At 41.9% G+C, this 19888-nt stretch overlaps 1 protein-coding gene across 2 annotated transcripts; it reads left to right on the forward strand.

Annotated features, from left to right (window-relative positions):
- The first annotated feature begins 10580 nt into the window (after nt 1–10580).
- Nucleotides 10581–19118, forward strand: LOC124191544 (dihydropyrimidine dehydrogenase [NADP(+)]-like). 2 transcript variants are annotated; one of them, XM_046584832.1, is made up of 20 exons: nt 10581–12625; nt 13714–13824; nt 14254–14430; nt 14584–14745; nt 14850–15043; nt 15106–15232; nt 15306–15456; nt 15561–15730; nt 15830–16040; nt 16141–16325; nt 16447–16665; nt 16747–16911; nt 17010–17162; nt 17240–17399; nt 17508–17617; nt 17685–17798; nt 17898–18077; nt 18145–18375; nt 18488–18645; nt 18723–19118. In XM_046584832.1, the coding sequence occupies exons 1-20, from the start codon at nt 12584–12586 to the stop codon at nt 18820–18822; spliced, it is 3120 nt and encodes a 1039-aa protein (XP_046440788.1). In that variant the 5' UTR covers nt 10581–12583; the 3' UTR covers nt 18823–19118. The 2 variants fall into 2 exon arrangements, with proteins under 2 accessions (XP_046440788.1, XP_046440787.1); XM_046584831.1 differs by having other exon boundaries at nt 12344–12625; nt 17685–18077.
- Nucleotides 19119–19888: the final 770 nt, after the last annotated feature.

The raw sequence follows: 19888 nt of genomic DNA on the forward strand, positions 1-19888 counted from the left end.
TTATGGCATGACAACAGAGAATAATCCCTATACACGCATATTGTCAAAGTGTACCGGAGGATGAGTGAAGGAACAATCGGCAATTGGATAATCCTTGCTTCTACTTTTTTTTTAAAATTTTATTTAGAAAATTTTTTGATAAAGATTTGTTCATTTTTTTTCCTCCATTTTAATAACTTGAAAGAAGCCCGCGAAAAATGAAATTGAAGCAAAAGAAGAAAAAAAAAACTTTTTAAAAATATAAAATAATGTTACCAGTAAACGAAGCGAAAAAAGAAACAAAATATGAAATAAGCAAAAAAAAAATTTACATTCATTTGTCTTTGTTTGAGTCTTTTTCATGTCTTTCTTCTTGAAATGCAACTTTGTCTCTAAAAACCAAAAAATCTCGCATTTGTTCAATCATTCTCTCCTTTCAATTTCCAAAACCAATAAGTGACTTATTAAAAAAAAAAGGGAAAAAAGTTTCAATCATTTAAGGATCACCACCCGAAAAATATTCATCCGAAAAATTTGTTTTCCTTCCGCGAACGCGGAAGTAATAGACATCCAACTTTTTTTTTTAAAATCCATTTGATATTCTCCCACGACAACCTTAAATCATTACACAATATGGGCCAACTCTATACACACGGCCGTCTGAAAAATAAAAAAAAAACCTGGGTCATCTGTTAGTGAAATAATAAGTGACTGCGTACCCGACGTCTACCATTATTTTTCCATCTCCACTTAATTCCGCCTGCCAGTAAACCCGTGTCAGTGAAGGGTATATGTAGGCCTCTAACGATATCCATCTCCACCAGTAGCCAATATATCCTACACTGCGATCTCGCGAGCAAACGGTGGGGAAATAAAGAAGAAATACCAGGAGAGGAATCGTGGCTTTGACGTGGCTCAACATTCCTTTTTAGACTCCCGTTTCTGGATATATAAACTCCTCTCTCTAGATCCCTCCTCTCCTGCACTATTGGTTGTCTCTCTCCTGTTAGATTCTTTGGTTGTTTTCCCTTTTTTTTTGTTGTTGTTGTTGTTAGCCAGATGATAGCAGAGAAAAAGAGCGTGTGCGTTCGTGATGGGTTGTGGTCCTTTTTCCATTCTCTTTTTTATTATTATCTCTCTCGACTCTCTCTCTCTTTTTTACTACATTATTCTCCAGTGCATATATATATAAATATAAATATCTAGGATATTCTATTACACTCGTAGATATGGTTATGGAATCGTTCTATCATTCTGCCTATCCTGCTGGTTTATTGTATTCCCCCCGCCATCAGACTCGCTCTCCTTTATTTTTTATTTTTATTTCTTTAATCCTGAACCAATAGCGCGCCAGTTGTTTATGTATTATTCAACCGAAAACTGTGGACTTTATTATATTGTCAGGTTGTTTTTATTTTGTTTTTTTGTTATCATCTCTTTTTGATTGTGTCGGGCGATTACTTTTTTACGCCTTTCAACTTTTAGACTTATATCTCTCACATCTCTCTTTCGATCGCTTCATTCCTTTTGTTTTTGATATACGCTCTGATGGCTTTCTGATGTGTTGAAAAGTCTTGATAAAAAGATCCAGCTATATAGATGATGATGGCGCGGAGGTCGGGCGAAAAAGAAAAAAAATGAAATTTCAAATGATTGGATTTGACGCTGATATCAACTGTCAACTATTTTTCTGTTTATTTTGTTTGTTTGTTTTTTTCCCACTTTCCTTTTGATTTTATATTCTCCTCTCGCCGAATTAAACGTGTACAGTCTAAACATGGATAAATCTAATAACGAGTTCAATAACTATACACGCAATATTTATGTTCTTTTACACGGAGTGTATTATATATAGAGTCTCCGATGCTGTTTTATAGTTAAAACACATAAAAAGAATCGTGGTGCCAAAAAACCGGTTTCGTTCTCTGTGTCTGCTTTTGAAAGCCGAACGCCAATGTTTCTCCCACCGCCAATCGGGTGGGAATAATTGATTCAATCTGCATATCACCAACGCGAAACTTTCGATCGTAACTTTGTTTGTTTGGGATATTTCTTCATTGTAAAAAAACGGTCGATCGAATTGAATAATGTCAAATCAATGCGCGCGTCATCCTTATCAGAAAACAAAAATTTGATTTTTCATTTGATTCGATTTGGATTTAAGTTTAGTGTTACTATTTTCGACTTAAAAAAAAAAACGGGAAACTCTTGACCGCGGCCGCCCGTTTGAAATGAATAAAAAATTGACGCCGGTATTTCGTGACCAGAGAGCGCGGCCGAGGTGCTGGTATACTGGACCGTCTTTCATATTGTCTATAGCTGGGACTGCCTTTCTCTTCTTAGATATATATATCTCCGCTGGCCCATTATTCATTATAGTGCGCGCCTCCCACGCAACGCGTATCACATCGGTCCATACACAACACACACTCACGAAGTGATGCCGTTCTGCCCGCCGACATCTCATCTGTCTTATCCTCCCCTCTTTCCCCCTGTTGTTTCGTAATAATACACCGAGCGGCTTCAAGTTGAAAAGGGACAATATGTAAGGGCGAACGACATTTCAAGCGAAGCGATTGCCGACGACAATGTACAGCATCAGCCGGTTGGGGAAAGAAGAGGAGGTTTGGAAAGGAGAGAGAGAGAGATATGCTATGACGTCAGAGGCTGGAGAATAATAAGTACAGCGTGAATTCGTGATCGGTTCGAGCTGCTAGCGACTATATCGTTGTCGCACACAATTCCAGTGAATTGACTATAGAACGTATAGATATAGACCTCGAGCGTAAAATATACAAAGAGCTATCCGAGTCCGAGTATAGAGAGAGGCTCCTGTGTGTGTGTATATAGCCGCTCTTCATATGTACAAGTGGGTTTCTACGAAAAAAAAAGCTAAAAATCGTAGTGTAATACCAGGCGCGATTGCGTTGGATTACACAGGACAACCCCGCTGTCGCCATTTATGTAGCTATAGGGGGTGGCCAGCCTTGTAGGGGTCCATCACCGGACTGGACAGTCGTGTGTGTGTGGGAGGCGTTCACTTGCGCAACTGGCTAAACTATATATACTTGTTATATGAATTGTTGGTCAGAAAAATCCGGGAAAAGACGTACACCAAACAATTGTGAGCACACAACAATACAGCATCCCACCGGCGGATGTAGCTATATTTATAGACCTCGGGGTGACGTCGGAACGTGACGATGCACTCGGACAACAACCAACAACCTTCATCTCCAACAACCCCCCTGGAGTATACAGTACTTGGTAACCTTGCGGGAATTGTATACATACAACGTTCTTTTACAGTTGGTCTTGAATAAAAATACAAACCCCTCCCGCGGTCATATTCGAATGTTACGTCAATCAAAGACTTTGTGTACGTACACATTTTCCACCCAATTTTCGTCAGGGAGGCATTTTTAAAATATCTGAAGATTTTCATCGAGAAATTGGTAGATTGGAGATTTATGAAATCGATATCAAGTCAGTCATAGCATGCGGAGATAGAAATGATGGGCATATACAGTACAAGTCGTAGATGGTAGTGGGAGAGAAAGTGCGACATCAAGTTACGTCGGATGCATCAAAGGCGCACACAGCGCAGCAGCACCCACACACAAACACGGGTAAAGCGTCAAACGTTCCGACTATTCCAATATCTGCCGAGAAACAGTGAAACGGGGAGAACCACCGCCAATCAATGATTCATTCCATCATCTCCGAGTTCTCTCTGAGTTCTCCCGCACGAAACTTGGCGTTTTCGGGAGGGCGCGCTGGTATGGCTGACGTAGGATTATTATAGGATATAGGATATATACCACAGTGCTGGAAATGCCCGATTACCATTTTCCTTTTTTTTAAATCTATTAAATAAGTTATATCCCCAACTGAAAATATAGCGGGAATGTCCTGCACCAAGTTGGACAATTATGCGCTCCCTTTTGAAACTGGGAAATGAGTTTCCCGACGGCGCGGGAAACTTGGAACTTTTCAAAAGCTGCGGTGGCTCTCGAAATAAGTTTATGATAGAAAAGAAGTCAATCTCGTGCACGCCAGTCCACATAAGAGGCAAACTTATTCACGAAAATCTACACGGCACGAAGAAGCAATTATAATCAGATGTGATACATCTAAAGTTACTATATATCTTATGATATACATTTTTATAGCTTATAGTCAAATGTCGCGTTTCTTATTGCGTCATAAAGAAAATAACCGGCACGAAAGAAAAAAAAAACAAAAGAAAAACGCGGAAAGAAACGAAGAAAAGGGTATAGAGAAAAGTTATGATACAATGTTAATGCGAACGCCTCGGGCTGCTACTTTTATATAGGCGACTCTTGTCGTTTCTTATATTTCTTGCCCCTTGTTTTTTTATTGGGTTTTTAGACAGAAACACATCAGAGTAAAAGTTGATGATATCAAAAAAAGTTGCGAGTGCTGGTGTTGTATAAATATAAACAGAGCAGCAGCAGTAGCTATGAAAGGAGATGGCCGGCGCTAACAAGTCACGCCAAAACACCCCAGCCAGCCACAACCAAGCCAGTGAAACGAACGGACTCAAAGTTTCGTTTGGTGTGGCTCTTTATTCTTTTTTTCATATAAGTTGCTGCACTCGTGATATTTCGTTTAGATTTCCTTTTTTTTTTTTTTTTTTTTCAGGGGCTTATTTCTCCCATTTATACAACTTGACGGATGCCAGGCTCTGCGTGTTTTGTGTGGATAGAGAGCCGATACGGAACACGCCGCGGCCAGCAGCGCCACTGATGCTTCATCTTCTCCTTTGTGTGTCCGGTCGGGCTGGCAAGTGAAGTTACGTAACGTAACGTAACTCAAAATAAAGAAAAACATTTATATAGTGACACAATGCCACCCATTCTCTACACACTCAATAAAAAAAAGAAAAAAAAAGAATCAGAAAAGTGGGTGACTTGGCCACAGTTCTCGACACACAACGTCCGGGCTGAGTATAACCGCGTTGTATGAGATGGAAGCGCGTGATGTGCGTCTCACATGGCGGATGCGTGACTCGGGTCGTCGGGATCGGACCGCTTTGCATGTGCAAAGGAGTTTAGAGAATTTATTTTTATTTGTTTTTTTAAATATTTGTTTCATTCCGGGATAAGAATTCACACGAAAAATTCAGTTATATTAGAACTAACCCGGCAACACATTTCTTCGTGCTACCGCCCGTTGGCTGCCCGGCAACCAGTTAACTCTATTCCGATCGAATGAAATCAGCCAACAACTAACATTTTTCGCTGGATAATTGCTGAGCAAAAAGGGCGTGGTTTATTATTGCGGCACATAATAGGGATAATATAATCACATGTTTATATAGCGCGCTGATGAACAGTTTGGCATGCTGGGCATATCAGCAGAGACCATGTTTTTGGCCAGATGCTTTATACAGATACAAGCGCACACACGTCGAGTGCTGCTGCTGTAGATTCGGTCGGGAGAGTGATGAAACATATTTCGTGAGCGATAAGAACACGAGTGAGAAAGAGAGAGAGAGAAAACAAGGCGTGAATGACAGAGCTGCTGGACGTGTAGGCACTTGATGGAAAGTGTGTGTTTTACGCCAGGTGTTTCGTTCGGTACAATATATATATATATAACACGTACGTACAGCATTTCCTGGAACCGACTGGCAGCATTGCGCAAGTTTTTTTGTTTAGTTTTTTTTCCGGCTCTCGTGATGATCGGCAGAACATTTTCTGACGTTGATTGATTTTTCTTTTCACTCTCTGGTTTTGTGTGTGTGTGTGTGTGTGGAGATCATTGAAGTGGATTATACGACGAATGACGTCATCTGCGGATCTGATTTGTAATTGAAGAAAAAAGCGGAAAAAAGGAAATCCGTGCGGGATAAAACAAACGGGAAAAAGTTGTGGACGGAATCGGCCGTGGATTTTTATATATGCACGGCTGTATCGATTCAGCTGATGCGTCGGCACACGCCATTTAGTTTGGTGTAGGCCCAGCAGCAGCACCGCGTGGCTACACACAGATATATCTAGAAGGACGTCGTGTCGTGTCAGCACGATTCTATTAAGACCCGGCGGAGAAATGATTGAGGCCATCCATTATGATGATTACGTTATAGTTGTGACGCGCTTCTTTATAGTTAAGATTTTTTTTTCTTTTTTTTCAAATTTATGGCGGGAAAAAGGAAAAAAAGCAAAAGCGAAACTATTTCCTGTCAGGTGGTATTCCCTGGCAATGATCGCCAGACGAGATGGAAATTGAAATACATAACCAAGCGATGAATTTTCTTTTTTCATCATGGAAATCCCTTCCATATCCACCGAAAAACATAATTTCGATTAATGTTTAAATCATAACATTGGGTGGTGTTTTCCACCGTGTGTAGGCTATATATAATTTATCCATCTCTTTAGATTTTTTGACTTGCAAAAAATTTCCCGCTCGCCCAGTTGAGATTTATGAAGTGTAAATAGCCGCCGGTCAGATCTTTTTCCTTGAACTTTCATCTATTCGAATCCAAACCAGAGTAAAAATAAATAAAATAAAATAAAATAAAATAAAAGGAAGCAGCAGCTCCGATCTGCCAATGTAAATGTTGATATTACGTTGCGCGAATTGTGAACCGATTCCGGCGGGACTCTGGCAAAAGAGCTTAGTTATATATTTATATCTATAAATATAAAACGCAGGTCCTCCGGCCGCCCTTCCAGCTCTTTTATAGATACTTGCTTCTCTTCTTTTTCTTTCTTTCTTCCTGGCCCAGCAGGGTTTACCCACTCACCTCTGCGCGGGTTTCTTTCTTTCCGTCTCTCATCTTGCACTTTCCTTTCATCTTCCCATTTCACGTCGCTATATGCGCGTCAGTCGCGTCTCTTTTCTCTCCCGACGACGTTTGCCTCATCCGCTCATTGGGTGTAGTACTTGCTGTTCGCATTAGACACACAACCCCGGCGCGCCGAGAGTCTACAGCAAGCGAACAATCGATCCGGCGAGCGCCGCAAGCCCGCAACTGACAGCACACACGGCACGTCGTCGTTGCGGTTTTGATTCAATGCTGGCGCATCCGCAAAATTGGCAGCGTAGGCTACTACGTATATTTCCATTTCATTCAAGTCGTCGCAAAGTCTCAGCGTTGTGGATGAATGTCGTCGCTCATCGCGTGTCCAGCAACACAGTCAATATATACGCAGAGTGTGTCCACCATTTTGATGGGAGATTTTCTTTTTCCCTTTGGCTGCTGATCAATATGTTGCTGGGCGATCGATTGATGGGCTTTGTCGGATGAAAAGGAGGTGACAAAAAAGGATCTAACCGGAAAAATCTTAAAAAAAAAAGGATAGGAAAGAACATCCTCATCATCATTGCATTGGCTCCTTATTTATTTCATTATTGCCATTAGTCTGGTCTAAGATTTTGTACTCGATCAACTTTTGTATTTCTTTATTGAGCTTCCTCTTTATTCTCTCTCGTCTGGCAAGAGAAGATGAGAAAAGCAAATAATCTGCCAGCCGAAAGATATATAGATGAAGAGAATACAGCAACTCGCTGCTGCTGCTGCACTGCAGAAAGAAGTTGATGGATCAGCTAGCTAGACGCGTATATACATCCGGTGGCGATGAGAAAGGCGCCCGAGTTGCAAAGTGTGTGTGTGCATACCGCACTGACGCGGCTCTCTGTGTGATATGATGTATAGTTTTTGTGCTGGCCTGCAGAATAATTAGAAAAATACACACACACACACACACAAAAAAGAAGATGCTCGGCAGCAACTCTATAATATACCCAAATTGAATTTTCTATGGGTTCGCCCAGCTGTACTAAGGTATAGCCCCCGTCGGCTGTATTATATAGTAACAGCCTGTATAGCTAGTATGTATACATGTATAGGTTATAAGGGATGTTCCGGCTCTATTAGAGTCTCTTTATTAGACGCGAGCTGGATGTAGACTTCCAGCAGCAGCCATTATAGAGCTCATCTGTTCCGCCACAACAGCACTTGTGTTCTTTTCCTTATTATTATTATTATTATTTTTCCCAAAAAGCTTTGTAGATCCATTATCTTCCGTCTTCATTGACTATGGGCGGCCAACTATAATAACGCCTCGTCAGCTGATTGACGAGAGCCAATTTCAAGACGGGCGGATGAGCGTACGATCCAGCTAAATAATAAGCGCCGTCGGAGATCTCTGCGTGCGGAGCAAACCGACATCTGAACCCTCCCCAACGAATCGAAAAACAAACTTAAAAGCTACTATATATACACGACCACTATTATAGTTGATCCTTACCCCTTAAAAAAACTAGGATCAAAGAGCTTGGCGGCCCATCCATCCGCTGGGACGGAATCAAGCCCCTCGGTTGTGCATGGTCCTTATAGAACTGAGGGGTGGGTTGGGGGGTCCATTACTGTCATCCTCGGTTGGGATTTTCCAAGGATGGAGAAGTGTGGCTGGGCGCTCGGCTACATTAAAGCTTCATCTTGAGTGCCACAGTGCCTGTGCTCGAGTATTACACAGGACCAGTTGCCTTAGTAGTAGTCGAGTCCACCGGTAATGGCATACAGCACTTGTATTATCCTCGCGAATAAATCATCCTACGAAAAAAATAATAAAGAAGGGAATAAAGAAAAGATGGGAGGAAAAATATGTAGCGCTGGGGGACAAGTGCTATATTTATGTGGCCATTTTTCATCTCTCGCGAATTTCTAGTTGACTCTTCTTCATTCTTTTTTGATCATCTTTTAGCCAAGTTGTTAAATTTTTTTGTTCTTTCGGATGAGGTGGAATAGGACACTTAAAGGCTTCTGTTGTAGGTATACATATTTCATGGTGGAGGTGATTTAATATTAGAAAATGCCAAACGGTAAATGATGGGGTCCCACGGCAGCACCGTAATCGATGGTGGAAAGAAAAAAAGGTGCTGCGCTGGACTTTGAGCTATATGCGTGCGTGACTATGGCGCAATAATACCCCTTGGCGACTGGATTATTATGTAAACAAATAATGGGCACACATATAAGTAGACAAAAGAATCGGGAATGCCAGTGTATAGACGAGAGAGAGAGAGATAATGGGTCGTAAAAGCACTTTGTTATTGCTGTGGCTGCCGCCCTCTGTACATACTTTGACAGTTTGTTTGGGTTGCACCTATATAACCGGCGGCAACTTAACTCAACTACTAGTGCAATAATCCCCTCCAAAAAAAAAAATTCTGGTGATAAAATAACAAGATGGGCTTCTTCGTTTTTTCGAATACCCTCCAGAAATACTCGAATCGACTGCGCGTTCAAGATTGCTACTACTCCCGTCGTCTGCATCCAGCAGATTTTCAAAAAATTATTTTAAATAAAAATGCGAAAATTGAAAGAATAAGGAAATAAAGGGGGACCCTTTTAAAGGCTTTTGTCAATATAACTCTCCGTTGGAGGACTCAATAGAACTGAGGGCCTTATAGACTCTATATACGTGTACATGTAGAGTAAAACACGATGGAATAATAAAAAAAAAGGGGAATGATATTCGGTGACGTCTCCTGGGCGAAAGCGAATCACTCCGTGACGGTAATCTACTACACGCTGGCAGATTGAACGCGCGGCTTATATATAAATAGATATCTCTCTCTCTTCTCTTCTATGTTCTGTTCTTTTGCCGTTTGCCCACTCCTTCCAAGTCAAATAAATGCAGGGGGAAAAAAGAAAAGAAAAATTCGGGTAGACGGCGCTGAATGGCGGCGTTATATAATAGTACTATTCTCCCCTTTTATTTCTTTTCTTTTTTCTTTTATTGAAACAAGACGCGTGCCACCCTGGGCCGACAACAAGGGCGTATGCAAATATCTGGAGTCCGCTCTCTCGGCTGGTATATGTACATATTTATAACATCTAAAAGTGTGTTGTTGCCTTTTCTCTTATTCTGTCAGCAGCTGAATAATGAATGGAATGAAGGCATCCATCTCTCCCATAACGTTAAAAACATGTCCATTCACCACTTTCATCATAATAAAACAATAAAATAAAAATAAAAGCGACTCATTAGCACTTGAATGAAGAAAAGAAAGGCCAAGTGGTCGGCCGGCCGGATGAGAGCTAGGCAATAAAAAAATAAAGTCGATTGAAAAATGAGAAATAAAAAATAAGACGATTCTGCTATTTAAAAAAGACGATTGCTGCCACTCGACGACGTATGTGCGGCGCTAGAGAGTTGGAGATTATTGACGCAGCAGAAACGGGTTCCTAGGAGAGGTTTACATACATAGAGGGGGCTGCTTATTACGTCGCCCCCGCTCTGTTATATATATTACGCACTTTGCCGCACCACACGAGTCGGACTCACGACCTCACGTGAAACGGAGAAGCTTCTTCTAGCGCTCTGCTCTCGGCTGATCGATAGACAACAAAGGACAGCAGCTCGCACACAGAGAGAGAGAGAGAGCCAGCGTGCGACCAAACAGTAGAGTTCGAATCAATTGACTGGGCGGTACACACGGTATACTTCACCCGAAAAGTTGAATAGAGCGCCCAGGAAACACTTGAACAAACTACCGAAAGAGGCTCCTAGAGGGAGTCGAGCTCTGTGTACTATACTACTCACGACTCGCTTCTTCATTCATAATATTTCTCCAATTGTGCTTGGCTGTGTGTACTACGAATTCTGGTTTCTTATCATTTGTCTCCTGTTTGAATTTGATTTTTCAAAAGAAATTCCAGTGTTTACTAGTCGATAGATGGCGAAACAATCAGTTCTCACAGCAGGTTCTCTACTCCTTTAAGGTCAGCGTTCAGCTTTTAATTGAATTTACGAGCCAGGAGGACCCATCGCAGCTCTGGAACTCTCGGGGGGGAATAACAAACAAGTCCATTTTAGGACAAACCTTCGACCGAAATTCTGAATTGGTCAAGAAAAAATTTAAAAACATTTTTTCCAAATGTAGAATAGCTAAACCAGAAACAAGAACCAGTCCAGTTTCTCAATAACTGCTTGTAACGCGTTGCCTTTTTTTTTTAAAAAGAGAAAAAAACATTTTTATTTTTTTAAATAAAATTATTGATATGTAAAAAGAGCAAGGTTGGCCAGGTAGTGCGCAGCAGCTGGTTTTCCCACTAACTGGACCATCGGATTCCGTTTGGTTTCTGATGGGATTTTGCGTATTTTTTGGAGTTTTTAGAGAACTGACCGTGGACGGGACGGGCCGTACATGTCATCCTGATCAGATGGAATTTTATCCCCTTAGTAACAAGAAAAAAAAAAAGAGTTGACTGGGAAACCATACGCGCATATTGCACATCATCCTCTGCCGGATCAACATTTTCGACGTCCCTTATATTTCGGGATTTCGGACAACTTTTCTATATGTCAGCCCAGCCTGTATATATACCCAGACGTAATTGGTGGCCTTCTCCGATTTACCCTTTTCTCGGAAATAAATATACGTATATGTTATAAGTCTTTAGAAAAAATATCGGGCCCAGGAGAGATAGCCAATACGTCAAATGTTTACCAATTCCGCTACTACAGACACACACACACACACACAGGCAGTAACTAAATACCGCAGCCGTCCTCGTATGAGAGACGATGTGCGCTAGTTTTGATTAAAATTATTTTTTTTTTTCCTGGCAAGATATAAAGACATGGACTGAAGCACTTTAAGTCGCTTATTTACTTTTTTTTTCGTTTAAGAAGCGAAATTTGAGTCAACCGTCAAATTCGATAAGACGTCCTTTTTTCTTTTAAATATCCGCCAAACAGCTAAAAATGCGAAAAACCGTCAAAAGAAAAACTGTGATTTAATTCCCACTATGGGGTTTCAGCTTGAAATTATATAACCAACGCCATAGTTACTAGTTTTCTCTTGTTCTATTGAGCCTTTTGGGCGTATAGGCTCGTCACTGGCACGTAATTGAATCCTCGCAAATCTGCGGAGCCCGACATTTTTAATTCCGTCGTTACATAACCACGACCAAAAAAAAAAGGATAGATATTATATTATAATACTGCCAAACGAAATACGCCAAAAAGAATAAGCTTTCGGATTTGTTGAATGTGGGCAACACAAGAGGGCCGCCAAGGGGAAAAATTGTTGGTCGTCCCATCTTTTTTTTCTTTCTTTTTATTTATACTAAACACATGTGTAGAAATAATAAAAAAATGTTTCTTTTAAAAAAGAAAAAAAGATAAAAGGAAAAATAAATTTTTGGAATATAGCAGCCTCCACCTCCAGCCTCCTTGTGTGTCGAGAGTGTAGGAACGTATACATAGGGAGCGCCCCCAGAATAGAAACCGCTGCGAGAGAGATAAGGCCATTTCCTTTTTGAAAAAAGAAAAAGAAAACAAAACTCGACGAGTGTCAAAAGAGCGTAGAAAAACCTTGGACTTTTTTTTTTCTCCGTCTCCGTCTGGTACACGACAGTCGGGCCTGACACTTCTGCTGCTCAGCTGACGCTTTTTATTCCCTGCATCCGCTCAGCAGTCGTCAATCGACTGCGGTTGAAATTTTTTAGTTGTGTTTTTCGTCGTCGTTGTTTATTAGATCGGACGCCGACCGACCAGAACATATCCACAGTGTCTCGAAACGAGATTTAACCCACCGAAAAGTCAATCAAAAGTCGCAAATGGATAATCTCGGACTGAGCCGTGATGTGGCCGACATCGAGGTAAGTGCAGTTCATTCAATCTTTAACTTATGGCTGGGCCTGGCCAATAAAGTGTTGATTTCCCTGGGCATCAGAGGTTTAAAAGATGGAAAACATTTCGTTGATCGAGTTTGGTTGAAAGCTTTTGTCATAGAAAAAGAATGTCGTCTCTTACTTTTATCGCGAAAATAACAAAACAAAACCAAAATGCCATCCTTGAGCGAGGTCTTTAAATAAAAAAAGGTGGAAAGCAAAAACAAAAACTTAAAAAAATGTTGCCCTTTGGGGGATTTTCAGCTTGAAAGACAAAAAAATACCTTGTGCTTTTATACTGTCGATAGGCAAAGAGCGCGATAGAAAGTTACGTAAAGCAAATCGACAGCCTCGGGGATGGTGGGCGTACGGGACCAAATGATTACGTAAATATAATAAACCAACGCAAAAGTTAAGTAAACATGTTAGACTATTACACAAAAGTTTCCAGCAGAATTATGCGTTTAACGTTTTTAATGACCAATTAGCGACATGATAGTTTAAAGTTTGTAAAGAAAAATTGACAGACATTCTTGATAAGAGTTCTACTACTACTCAAGTTGACAATCGACTTGATTTTCAACAATTTATCGATAAGTTTTTGTTTTTTATCTGCTGACTCAGTTTAAACGGTTTACAATCAGGATGTTTATGGTTAGAAAAATCAACCGACACTCGCCAGTGGTCGGGAGTCTGCAGTTTTTGCTACTTTCTAATCACACATGCCCGAGGCGGGTGCAAGCGGTATCACGATAATACCACTCCGTTCTACATTGCCCGTCTGCCTTTATGTATATATATATATATATATATACCATAATATACATCTCTGAGGCTAAAGTTAAGGCCAGCGACCCAAAAACTTTGGCATATGTTTGGGTTCTCGACTCCCGCCGAGCTGTCGACCTAAAATTAAAATATATCAGTTAACGCGCAGGGGAGCAGCAAAACATGTAAAATCCGTTAATAACCAGTCGAATAATTTGAAATTGTGTTTCGTAAAAAATTCCATCACTTTAATGATTGAATTCCAAAAATTTCTTGCAATTTAATTAATTAATTTTTTTTTGACGCAGAATATTTTGGCGCTAAATCCAAAAATCAAACCGTTTGCCAGTTTGGTTCCGTCGGCCGAAACCAAGAAGATCAAGAAGCACTGGAAACGTAACGGCGATAAAAACTGCCAGGTACGGTATCAATGACGAAATCGATCGATTTCATCTTATATTCAAAGTGATTACATTTATATTCTTGCAACATCCATACGCTGTTTGACTTTCGATACTCGTCCATGGTTCCTCTTCTCTTCATTGGGTTTTGATCATATCAATAATTCATGGGAAAACTCGTCGCATTTCCTTACTTTCTTTAATTACCTGATTCGACGAATTCAATGCACGTCCGCCTCCAACTTCTTTTTTTTTTCTCGCTCCCTACTGTTTGAAATTCAATTCGTGTTTAATTGAATCATAGAAACTTTTATCCTGTTATATATACGTATAAATATATATATGTTATATTTAGGACAGTCGCTCAATATCTCCGTCGCTACGCACATTTCTTTTACTTCATTTTCTTTTATTTTTATTTTTTCCCGTTTGCATGCCATTATTCAGTCTTGCGGACCGCCGGATTTATTCCAAAACTTTGACGACATCAAACACACGACGCTGAGCGAGCGTGCCGCCGTCCGTGAAGCTGCACGCTGCCTGAAATGTGCCGACGCCCCGTGTCAAAAGTCTTGTCCGACTCAGCTGGACGTCAAGAGCTTCATCGGCAGTATCTCGACCAAGGTATCGTATAATAATCGTAATAATAAAAGTCTCGAATCACCATCTAGGCAATATAAGAAAAGAAAAAAACGGACGTCCGGTTATTCGAAAGTTTATTTTTTTTTTTAAATTATTATTATAACCCTACTTTTCCATCCTCCCGTTTGATGATAGAACTATTACGGAGCTGCTAAAGCAATTTTCTCGGATAATCCTCTGGGCCTCACGTGCGGAATGGTGTGCCCAACTAGCGACCTCTGCGTGGGTGGGTGCAATTTGTACGCGTCGGAAGAAGGGCCCATCAACATCGGAGGGCTACAGCAATTCGCCACGGAGGTAACAAGCAATCAGCAGACACGCATAGGCTTTATTTGATCGATATATGTACAGTCCTACAAACGAAAAGAAAAATCTGACTCTCTGGACATATGACTTCACAGATGTTTAAGTTGATGAAAATTCCGCAAATCCTATCGCCCGATTTGGTCGTGGATGAATTGGGGCCTGGATATCGGTCGAAAATCGCTCTGCTCGGCTGTGGTCCGGCTTCGATTTCTTGCGCCACTTTTCTAGCCCGATTGGGTTATTCCGATTTAACTATCTTCGAGAAGAATGAAACGATTGGTGGCCTCAGGTAATCGTATAACCTTTTCAAAGCAATATTCAATCAAAATCAAATGTTCAAATTGTCTAAAGTTCGTCCGAAATCCCGCAATATCGTCTCCCTTACGAAGTTGTCGATTTCGAAATCGAGTTGATGAAAGACTTGGGAGTCAAAATCGAACGAGGAAGATCGCTCAGCCTGGCAGACATAACTCTGCAGGTATAATCAACCACTTTAAAACATTTTCAAAATAATTTTCGATTCCATTTGTTTTTTAAAATTATTTTGACAGGGCTTGAAAGACCAAGGCTACCAAGGAGTTTTCATCGGCATTGGTTTGCCGCAAGCCAAAAGGATTTCCATCTTTGAAAACCTGAGCGAACAAATGGGTTTTTATACTTCAAAGGATTTCCTGCCCAAAGTTTCCGTCGCTAGTAAACCCGGTATGTATACTATGCGCTCTCTATCATGTCTGAGTTTCATATCTATAACTTGGTCGGTATTTAAAAAACAAACATAACCCGTGGGTCTTTTGTCCATCATCCAGGAATGTGCAAGTGCAAATCGGCTCTGCCGTCGCTACACGGGAACGTGATCGTCCTGGGAGCGGGAGACACGGCCTTCGATTGCGCCACGTCGGCTTTGCGCTGCGGCGCCAAACGCGTTTTCGTCGTCTTCCGCAAAGGATTCAACAACGTCCGTGCCGTCCCCGAAGAGGTGTGTGTCTTATTGATAACATACACGCAGCGGCGACAATAGCGTGATTGTGTAATCTTTTGATTTTTAAATTTTAAAAAATGATTCCCCCCCTTTTAGATGGGTTTGGCTATTGAAGAGAAGTGCGAATTCATGCCGTTCTTGGCACCAAAGGAAGTGATTGTCAAAGGCGACCGCGTGGCTGGACTCAAGTTCTTGCGCACTGAACAGCTGGACGACGGGACGTGGATTGAAGATGAAGAGCAGGAAGTTCGCTTGAAAGCTGATTGGATCATTTCCGCTTTTGGCTCCGGACTGGAGAACGCCGATGGTGAAATTGCTGACGCCAGACCATTTTTTTAAATTTTTCATTTTTATTCCTACTAGAAAACTGAATTGAATTGAATCAATAATTAAATTTGATGTCGCAGTGAAAGCGGCTATGGAACCGATCAAGTTTAATCGTTGGGGACTGCCGGAAGTGGATACCCGCACGATGCAATCCAGCCTGGACTGGGTCTTTTGCGGTGGAGACATTGCCGGTGTTGCCGAGACAACGGTCGAGTCTGTTAACGATGGCAAAACGGCCGCCTGGTACATGCACCAATACATTCAGGTCCGTCAACTCCCCCCCAACGTTTGAAAAAGGGCGTCGACCCGTACATGTCACTCCAATAATATTTACGCTGGCGGGGCACGAAACCAAAAATTCTAAATCGTTTCCTTGCACGCAGCAGAGCTCGCACGGCTCGCTCCTCATTTCATCCGAGCCGAAATTGCCCAAGTTTTACACGCCGATTGACCTGGTCGATATCGGCGTGGAAATGTGTGGACTCAAGTTCCCCAATCCGTTCGGACTGGCTTCGGCACCGCCCACCACCACTTCCGCCATGATCCGCCGAGGCTTCGAGGCCGGATGGGGCTTTGCCCTCACCAAGACCTTCTCCCTGGATAAGGTATCTATCCGCTTTTCTTTTTGATAAATATAATCAACTATCAACTCAACTGGTGACGGGGAAACTCTCGCGTTTGATTAGGACATTGTCACGAACGTGTCGCCACGCATTGTGCGAGGAACCACTTCGGGACACATTTACGGGCCCGGCCAAGGATCTTTCCTCAACATTGAGTTGATTTCGGAGAAAACGGCCGCCTACTGGTGCCAGAGTGTCACGGAACTCAAAGCCGATTTCCCTAATCACGTAATAATCAAATCAAACTTAATAAATTCCTTCATTCTCATCTCTCACGTCTTGTTAAATAATCCTAAATGAATCCGACATGGGGGGGTGGAAAATAGATTTTGATCGCCAGCATCATGTGCAGCTACAACGAGGCGGATTGGACGGAGCTGGCTCGCATGGCTGCCGCAGCCGGAGCGGATGCTCTCGAGTTGAACTTGTCGTGCCCCCACGGAATGGGCGAACGCGGAATGGGTCTCGCGTGCGGACAGGTAACCAAAACTTTTTTTGTCAAACTTTCCAAATCCTCTTCAAACTTATATTAACCACCAAAAATGATCGTCTGCAGGATCCTGAACTTGTGCGCAACATCTGCCGCTGGGTGCGGGCAGCTGTCACGATCCCGTTTTTCGCCAAATTGACACCCAACGTCACGTCGATTGTGGCGATCGCCCGGGCCGCCTACGAAGGGCAGGCCGACGGCGTGACGGCGACCAATACCGTCTCAGGTCTGTTATCGTTTGGCAATGATTTTCTTAAGTGACACCCTCATTTCAATTGATTTGCATTCTGATTGGATTTTCTTAATTTCATTTTATTTTGATATTCAAAATCAGGATTGATGGGAGTGCGCAGCGACGGATCGGCTTGGCCATCGATCGGCAAGGAGCAGAAGACGACTTACGGAGGCATGTCAGGCAACGCTATCCGGCCCATCGCTTTGAAAGTATTCATATCCACCATTATATACATCTGGTGAGCTGACTTAAAATAACGAATGGGCTCCCTGTCAGGCCGTGTCAGCCATTGCCAGGGCTCTACCCGGATTCCCCATCCTAGCGACGGGCGGGATCGACTCGGCCGACGCAGCTCTCCAGTTCCTCCAGTGCGGTGCCAGCGTTCTCCAGGTAAAACAAACAAAACCAAAATTGCGTCTACAGGCAAATGGGAAAATGGGCTGGCGGAAGAGAATATCAATCTCTCAATGGCGATGTCTATTTTCAAAGATTTGCAGCTCCGTCCAGAATCAGGATTTCACCGTCGTCGACGACTACATCACCGGTCTCAAGACTCTGATGTATCTGAAATCCATCGACGGACTCAAAGGATGGGACGGCCAGAGCCCGCCCACCATCCGTCATCAAGTTGGCAAACCCGTCACCCAGTTGGACACGATTGTCGATCAGGTGGATAATATAGACATCAACTAAACCCTCAAAAATTTAATAATGAAACTGGGTGGTTTTCATTCAGCATTTGCCAAACTTTGGACCGTTCATGAAAGAGCGCGAGAAGAGAGTGGCTGAATTCAAGAAAGCGGATGATCTTCTCGCCGAGGAATATCAGCCGAAGCCTCTGCGACCGGCCAACGAACCTGCTAGGCCTGTGCCTCCCATCCGGGCCATTATCGCTGCCGCAATTGACCGCATAGGCACCTACGCCGACCTTGATAACAAGCAACAAGTCGTCGCCATGATTGATGAGGTATATACTACAACGAAATGATGACAGCAGCAGTCTAACCGTTTCCGTCACGCAAACATTTCATTTTTGTTGTTGTTTTGTTTGTCCTCTCCCCCACGACGATGATTGACAGGAAATGTGCATCAATTGTGGGAAATGTTACATGACTTGCAACGATTCCGGCTATCAGGCTATCGTTTTCGATCCAGTTACCCATCTACCAAAGGTTAACCAGGACTGCACTGGATGCACTCTGTGTCTCTCCGTGTGTCCTATTATCGATTGCATCACGTAAGTCGACATTTTTAACATTTTTTGACGTATTTGAGCGTTTGTGATTTCAATTCGTACGACGTACAAATTCGCAGAATGGTGCCGCGTAAAATCCCGTACATTCCCAAACGAGGAGTTGCGCTGGGTGCCGATGTCAACCGACGCCTAGCAGTCGCCCCGTCGCAGGATTTTTAAATCACTTCAGAAATAAAAAACACTTTCGAGTTGCTGTGTCGTTTACACGTTTTTGAGATTTCGCCCGGAATCTCAATAGCTCCTAGCCGCACCACCGATAGTTCAAATATTCGAATATCTGCTGGGTGATGGGAAATAATTCAGTTAATTCAATAGATTCAATATACTCATTTAATTGATAACAGTGTGTGTCTATGTTGCATTTTGTGCGGTAGACCAAGTGGACCAATATAATATGTGCATGGACTTTTGCAGCTTTGGAATAATAAACACTATCAATTAATGCAAAAAAAAAATAATAATGAATTATTTTCGACAGTATTATGTGCGCCATGTTCACAAGATTCAATCTCAAAGCGCAATGGAAGCCCTATATAGTATAGGAAAGTATGTATATAGTACTACTAGGCTTCAAGGCTTTCATGTAAAGACTTAGCGAGGTAATCCAGAGAGTAGACGAGATATGGTAAAGTTACTAACTTTTTGGGAACATACTAATTCTTTTGATAGTATAAGCCACAAGTAGGTAACCGGGTAAAGCTGGTCATTATACGCTGTACGCGGAATAGGACTGCGTGATTATGTGAAAGAAGATTATTCTACGGATATTCTATTAAAGATCGAACCATACGCGAAAACCAGGATAAATTTGAGAATTGTTTGGAAAAATATAATTAGTTTACGTATCCTTGGGAGTTTGTATATTTAATTTACTCGTTTATTTAAATTAATACTTCCGGTTGAAACGTGTAATCGAATATCTCAACTAACGAGTTTGCGAATAACATCCCGAGCCATTAAGATTTTTGTTTTGAAAAATATTTTTTTTTTACAGTTTTGATTTTCTATACCAAAGTGGGAAATTAAGAGTCCCATAGTTTCTTGCCTTTTGAAAATATGTCGAGTGTTTTCATGTGCGAGAGAAACGAGAAACCCCACAAAATGAATGCGGTATCAACTTTCTAGTAGGGCGTTGGAAGCAGCACGACGATTCACATACTCAACAAAGGCAAAATCACGAATTTTAGTTGATCTGTTATGGACCTTGAGTAATATTTAAACAAGC

This window comes from Daphnia pulex, chromosome 3, assembly GCF_021134715.1.
Source record: "Daphnia pulex isolate KAP4 chromosome 3, ASM2113471v1".
NCBI lineage: Eukaryota > Metazoa > Arthropoda > Branchiopoda > Diplostraca > Daphniidae > Daphnia > Daphnia pulex.